This window comes from Mesoplodon mirus, assembly GCF_964341445.2.
Source record: "Mesoplodon mirus genome assembly, chromosome: 7".
In the NCBI taxonomy this organism is placed as follows: domain Eukaryota; kingdom Metazoa; phylum Chordata; class Mammalia; order Artiodactyla; family Ziphiidae; genus Mesoplodon; species Mesoplodon mirus.
This window is the reverse complement of record NC_138983.1, coordinates 7,628,056-7,634,994: the sequence shown is the minus strand read 5'-3', so window position 1 is coordinate 7,634,994 and position 6,939 is coordinate 7,628,056. Positions and strand designations below refer to the sequence as shown.

Sequence of the window (6,939 nt, the reverse complement as noted above, 5' to 3'; positions counted from 1 at the left end):
GTCCCAGACCTCCAACCAACAGCATCTTGGCTTCCCTCCCACCAGTCTGTTCTCCCTGAACCTACTGGTGACCCCAGCTCTGCAGCCATCCACAATCCTGTGGCCATGACACCTCCTTTTACTGTATGAGTCCAAGCACTTCCATCCCATCTCGAGGCCTCAGTTTCCTCATCTGCAATATGGGAGGGGGGGTTGGATTAGGAGGTCTACAAGGGGTCACCTGCCTCTGAGATTCTAGACTATTCCCTCTTCTTGCAAAGGCCTTTTGGTTTCAAGAGTACAAGGTACAGCCAGAGCTTTAAACAACTAACCAAAGCAAAAAGAATTGGACAACACTTTATTTACCATAAAGTCTAGGTACTAAGACTTGTACTCAGCATCCTGGAGTGTGTCAAATACTAGCATAGTGTCTGTTTACATGTGTGTGAAAATCTGGGTAAAGAGCTGGAGTTTCTCATCTCAGGCCCCTTACAGTGTTTGTCCTGAGTCTGAATGAGAACCCGCCACCCCCCACCCCACCCCCATCCCCGAGCAGGCGCTACAGCTGAGCTCCCACCTAGCCCCAAGCCCCTGCTCTTCCAGCTGCCATCAGGCCAAAGAGCAATGAGGGGCACTGCTCAGAGGGGCCTGAGGGTAATGAGGGTCTGAGGGCTGCACAGGGATGGGGGTGATACCGGAGAAGACAGTTCTCACCGCGGCCAGGTTCAAGTCCAGCACTTGCTTAAACATAACTTTGCACCTGGTCCTTCCCTCATTCTTTCCACCTGCCTTTTGTGCATGACATGAATGCTCTCAGAAGTCCATCCACCATGGCCCTGGGAGAAGGGGGGAGGCAGGGAGTTACTGGGGAATAGCCTGGAGAGCTAACCCTTTGCAATCTCCCCAAGGTCATGGTATGGCTATGGGTACTCAGCATGTAGAAATCCCAGGGGGGGACTGCTTCAGGCTTGTCCCCAACTCCAACCCACAGGTTCAGTTCTTTGGCACTGAAAAGAACAGAAAGAATTCACTTCTGGGCTCCTGCCTGGCCCCTCCCTCCCCCAGGCTTGGACTCTGGACGAGCCGCAGCGAGGGCAAGGTTTCAGAGACTGCAGGGCTCTGTGGCCCTGGGAATCACAAAGCAGAAGGGAGAGCCCCTCCCCACTCCCAGCACTTAAACCTCTCACACCAGTTCTCAGTTTCTAGGACTTCAGCCCCTGGGGTGCCTGAGCCATGATCCCACTAGGAGAAGGAGGAGCAGATCGTGGTGTTTCAGGTCCCAAGAAAGGCTGTGTGACCTTAGGCAAGTCATTTGGCTTCTCTGAGCCTGTCTCCTTCCCACTCCTGAAAAATAGACTGACAATCTGGATTCTGCAGGATGACCATGAGGTTGAAATAAGAAAGTAGCGGTGACAGGACCTGGCAGAGTGGTGGGCACACAGTGACGGCTTCCTTTCCCTGGTGAAATACTGGTTCAGCTGGTCAGCCAATAAAGGCAGCTTCCAGTGGCAACAGAGGAGATGCCCATGTGCTGAGGCTCCTTCCTGAGTCCAAGGAAGGGGCCAGCCCAGCTCTGGGGGGCGGGTTAGAAGTGGACTTGAGCATAGGAGAGCAGGGGGAAGGCCAGAGGGGGTGGGGCCCTTGCCGATCTGTTGCTGAGGAAGCAGGCTTTATGCTCCCTGCCCTGCAGAGAACCCAGCCCCAGAGTAGCTGAGGGGCTGTGGGTTGAGGACGCCAGCTTCCCCCTGGTGGGGTGCTCCAGCCCGAGGGACTGTAGAGGGGGAGTTTGGGCTGGAGGGCTGGGCAGGAGGGTGCTGAGCTTGGAGGAAGACCTCAGCAGGCCGGAGCCAGTGGGCGAGGCAGATTGGACAGGGCTAGGGGACGGCTGGGCAGAGGATGCAGTGACAGGGGTGGGACCAAGGGACAGTGAGGGCAGAGGGGACAAGAGGAGGCCAAGGGAACCATGAGGCTGTGGATCTGGAGAGAGCTGCAGAGCCATTGGAGAGGAGACCGGGGTCCGAAACGGGTCTGGCTCTTCCTGGCAGCCATGTTGTCCAGGGCGCACGGGGCCTGGGGGCCACTCAGCCTGGCCCCAGCGGCCAGGGGGCACTGGAGCCAAGCAGGAGGCACAGTCCATGGGGCATAGGCGCTCATGCATGTGCAGGGTCCGACTCCACCACGCCAGCTCAGCCTGAAGGGCCTGGATCTCCTTCCGCAGGGTGTGGTTGTGTTTCTCCAGTGACTCATGCTGCTGGGGGGAGAAGCAGATGGGTGGGGAACGTTATGTCAGCCAGAATCAGGGGCCCAGTAAGAGCCCTATTTCCCAATCCCCCAGGGTCCTCGATTTAGGAGGAAGGATACCACCGCCGTCTGAATGCCCTTTGGCTACTCTCTGGCCAACTTTCCGTAACATCAGCAAGTCCCCCCAGCTCACCCTCCTGCTAGGGCTCAGATCTGCCTGCTCTCCATCCCTGCTGCCAGGTCCCTGAGCTAGTCAGCCTGGGATCTCCACTCACCTGGGAGCTCCACCAGCCTCCTAACTTGTGTGCCCCCCAAACCACCCAGATCTCTTGGCCCAGAGGAGACATTGGGTGATTGCGTCATTAATCGAACATTAAAGCCCTTTGAAGTCTCTCATGACTCCCTGTGCATGGTGGCCCCAGTTCACACCTCCAGTTTTATCTCTCCGACTTCTCTTGATGCCCCTACTTCCTGTTCCCCATATGGACGCTGCTTCCTTGCCACATTTCCGTTCTCCCCTGCCTGGACACTTCCAGCACCCCCATCCTCGGGCTAATCCTGACATGGCCTTCTTTTGACAACTTAGATGTCCTCTGTCCTGGACACCTCTAGGCGGCTTAGTGCCACTGCCAGACCTCCCCAGTGCCCAGAACTTTCCCACTGAGGCACCGTGGCCGGAGTCCAGGGTCATGTTTTACAGGTTGGCAGCACAGGTGTGTTCTGTTCCACATTTAGGTTCTGTTCTGCTGAACCCTGGGTTCTGAGAACCCAGTGGGACAGTAATCAACGTGCAGTTCTAAACAACCATTTATGATGACAACAATGGTGGAAAACGCAGAAGGAACTCTATTTCCACAGCTCATCAGGCTCAGTGACTTCCTTTGGTCCCCTCCCCCACCTACCCCCCTTTATGGACACTTTTCAAAAGAAGAAGCTGCAAGGGTGTTTTGCATTAAAATGTTGCTTAAGCCATGGACTCAAAGTTCTAACAGGCCTCAAAGCCACCCGCAGCCCCACTCCCAAGCTGGTTTCTGCCGTGGAATGTGGGGACATTTTAAAAACATGTCATTAGGTCACCCTTCACCTAAATTCTCCAAAAGCTTCAATTCACCTCCAGAAACTGAGTCACTCACTCCTCACTCTTTCGTTCACTCATTCATTCATTCGCCATCTTCAGGCTGCTCAAATGTCACCTCCTCCGGGACGGCTTCCCTAGTTAGGTTTCTATCACCCCACGTGCCCCAGTCCCTTCCCTCTTCCCTGCTTTACTTTTTCCCAAAGCACGTATCACCATCTGATATCCCAAAGACCTCATAGGTCATTTATTTGTCCAGCTCCCCCATGAAAATATGAGCCCTGGGGAGGGTGAGCTGGGCTTTTGTCTGCTGTAGTCACAGCTGTATCTCCAATGCTTAGAACTGTGCTTGCCACACAGGAGATACTCAATAGGGATTTCTGGAAGGAAGGAATCAACGAACGCAGGAAGTCTCTACCGCTGCCAGGCAGGCACCATCCTGGGCATCAGTCCTCATTCTCATACATTCTACAGGGTGCTACTCTCTTATGGCCATGCCAGCCCTATTTCGCTTGCCTGAAATGCCTTTTCTTACCTTCATCCATTTGGAAAACTCCCATTCATCCTTGAAAACCAGTTCAGGCTTCACCTCTATATCACCTTGACCCAACTACCAGTGTGTTGCTCCCACCTATGTGTTCCCAAAGCACTTTATCCTGACTCTATGAATCGCTCCACAGGGAATTATTGAGTCCCTTCTATTTGTCAGGCACTGGTCCAGGTGATGGGGAAACAGCAGGGAACAGAATAGTTCCCTGCCCTCAGAGTGCTTACAGTCTGGTGAGGAAGACAAGCAATGATCACATCTAAATATGTGATAGGAAGTGAGTACTAACCAGAAAAATAAAGCAGAGTAATAGGAGAGGTCTCTTTAGATCAGATGTTTGGAAAGACCACCTCCTTCTGAGGAGGTGACATTTGAACCAACAACTAGAAAGAAGTGAGGATCTAGCTAGGCTGCTGTCTGAAGGTAGACGGAGCAGCCAGGGGGAGCCCCTGAGGTTGGATATGCTTGGCCAGTGAAGGGACAGAGAGAACAGGGTGTAGGATGTTAGGAGAGGACAGTGGACAAGTGGGGGCGGGGTTACAGAGAGTGTAGGGCCTTTGGGTGTGGAGGGCTCTGAATTTTACTCATTGCTATAAGGACTAACATGTATGCAGCCCTCCCAAAGGCCAGGTCCTGAACCCAGCCTAATCGTCCCCCTGGGATGGAACTGGTGGTGTCCTTTCTCTCTGCATAGAGGTAGAAGGGAAGCTCCAAGGTCAGGTTACCATCCAAGGTCAGGTTATCATCCAAGGTGAAGAGGCAAGTGTAAGTGGAGACCCCCCCTTCCCACCGGGCTCCTTTGCCTCCTTTAGTCTCCACAAGGGTCCTGCCAGTGGGCAGGGATTATTGTCCCCGTTTTCAGATGAGGACAGTGAAGCTCAGTGAAGGAAGTGACTTGCAGCTAATGAGTGCCACAGCTGGGACTCTAAAGCCAGCCCATCTTAACCCTGAACCGGTTTCTCACAGCGTGGTCTTGGCCACCCCCATCAGAACCTGTCCATCAGAGTGCAGCACCTCTTGAGGTGGCTCCTGGGTGGGGAGGGGCCAGGAGCTGGACTGTAACCAGTGCCTCAGCTGGTCACTGAGCCAGGTTTTCCCTGTTTGCCTCCCTCCTTGTCTCCTCCCCCTAGATTGGGGGTGCCTTGAGGGTAGGCCCGGGCTGAGGATGCACCGTCATGTCCCTGGAGCCCAGCGTGTGTCTGGCACACGGTTTCCACTCAACACCCAGGAATTTCCAAATCTCATTTGCAAAACCCTTCCCTCCTCCCAAACTCAGGCCCCCTGGCACATACGGCAGTGCAGGGGGAACTGCTCATAGGCGGGACAGAGAAGAGGTGGCCGGGCCAGGTAAGTGACATCAGGAATGGGAAGGGTGGCATCCCCCACCTGGTGCAGGGCATCCGCCTTGTTCATGTGCTTCTGCCGGCTTCTCTGGGCGGCTGCACGGTTATTCTGTTTCTTCTTCAGCTGCCTCTGATGTTCCTCAGGGTCCTGTAGGGAGAGAGGCCAAAAGCTCAGGGGTCCTGGCAGGGGCTGGCTAGCTGTAAAGCCATACCCTTCTTGAATCAAGTCCCCGAGGGTCCCCCTTCTCCTCGAAGCTCTCTCTGGCTCCCCCGGTGTCCATACACCCCATCGCAGACACAGCACTCCTCAGTGGATTGCCAGCCTCACCCACGTGTCCTGCTCACAGCTCACAATGGGGCAGCACAAGCGAGGATTCAAACCCAGACAGGACCGACTTCACACCCACCGTCTCCTTATCAGCCATGTTGCTCTGGGCAGATCACTCACTTCTCTGTGCCCAGCTACCGGATCCATACAGTGGAGGCACCAGCGCCTTCCTCACAGGACATAAAGCAGGCAGGGGTTAATAAAAGTCAGCCGCTCTTGTTCTGATCGCTATTGCTTCCACGGTCAAGGTGTTGATTTCTCTAGCCATGAGCTCTGTCTGTAAGGGCAGGGTGGGGGTTCTGATTTCACTCCATATTCCCATGCCTAGCTCAGGCCCAAAGCTGATACTCACTTATGCAAGAAATATTTCTTGTGCACCTACTATGTGCCACACACTGAGCTATGGGGACACAGCAGCGAACAAAAGAGGCAAAACTTCCTGCCCTCAAGTTGCTCGCATTCTAGGGGGACAGCATCCTAGAATGGGTGAATCGAGTCCCTTCTGGTAGAAGAGTGGACTCAAAGGTTGACAGCTGTGACCCTCCCCCTATACTGGGGTTCATGAAACTTAGATGAAATGTTTAACCCAAATGCCCAGGGCTCTGGAAGGTCAGACAAGAGGGAACATTGGAGACCCCACAGCCCAACCCGCCCTCCCACAGGTCACTCTGGGAGGTGTGTTCTGAGTGTAGGGACCTCAGGCAAGACCCTGGCCTCCCTGGTGGAGGACTCTGTGCTCCTAGGTTCATGGCCATAGCAGGCCCCTTCCTGGTGATGTGGGGACTGAGAGACTGGAGCCTGGGGGAAAGACGTGCAGAGAGAGAAGTGGGTGGGCCTCTGGTACTTGGGTCCTGGGAGAGAGGCAAGGTTCCAAGGGAACCATGGCCAGAGAACTCGGGGAGGAAAGAGAAGGCTCCTGTAATGGCAGTGAGCGAACAGGTAGGTTAGGAGACAGCAGTATTCAGAGGCTAAGTTCTAAACCGGAGGCTGGATCTGCAGTGGGAGAGCAGGAAAGCCCTCGATCCAATCCCCTGAAGAAACTAAGGCCCAGAGAGAGGGTGTGTGAGCCCTCGGCCACACAGCCCATGTGAACAGAGCTGGCACCGGGCACCCTGGGGCATACTCCCCTTCTCATCCCCTGAACCTGGCCCCTGTACTCACCATCCTGATCAGCGGCCCATTAGCCCCACAGAGGTGCATGGTGGGGCAGGAGAACAGAGGCTCACACCCGGTTCAGGGTGTCCCTCTGCCGCTGTGACCTGCCAGTACCCTCTGGGAACCCAAGGAAGTGGCAGCTCTTTAAATCCTCCGTGACCACTCCACCCCCAGCAAGCCAAGTTTCAGTTTCTCCTAAAGCCACCGGCTGCTCAGAATCCCAGGCTTGGGTTGGCTCATGTGGCTGGAATTTCCTAACACAAACTGGCCT

The 6,939-nt window shown here is 54.8% G+C and overlaps 1 protein-coding gene across 1 annotated transcript; it reads right to left on the bottom strand.

Annotated features, from left to right (window-relative positions):
• Positions 1-538: 538 nt before the first annotated feature.
• On the bottom strand, positions 539-6,696 carry BATF2 (basic leucine zipper ATF-like transcription factor 2). Its single transcript, XM_082626857.1, is given in 6 exon segments — positions 539-1,608; positions 1,611-1,650; positions 1,652-2,230; positions 5,229-5,333; positions 5,593-5,679; positions 6,675-6,696. Coding segments are annotated over 5 exon segments (786 nt in total). The 5' UTR covers positions 5,611-5,679; positions 6,675-6,696; the 3' UTR covers positions 539-1,564.
• Positions 6,697-6,939: the final 243 nt, after the last annotated feature.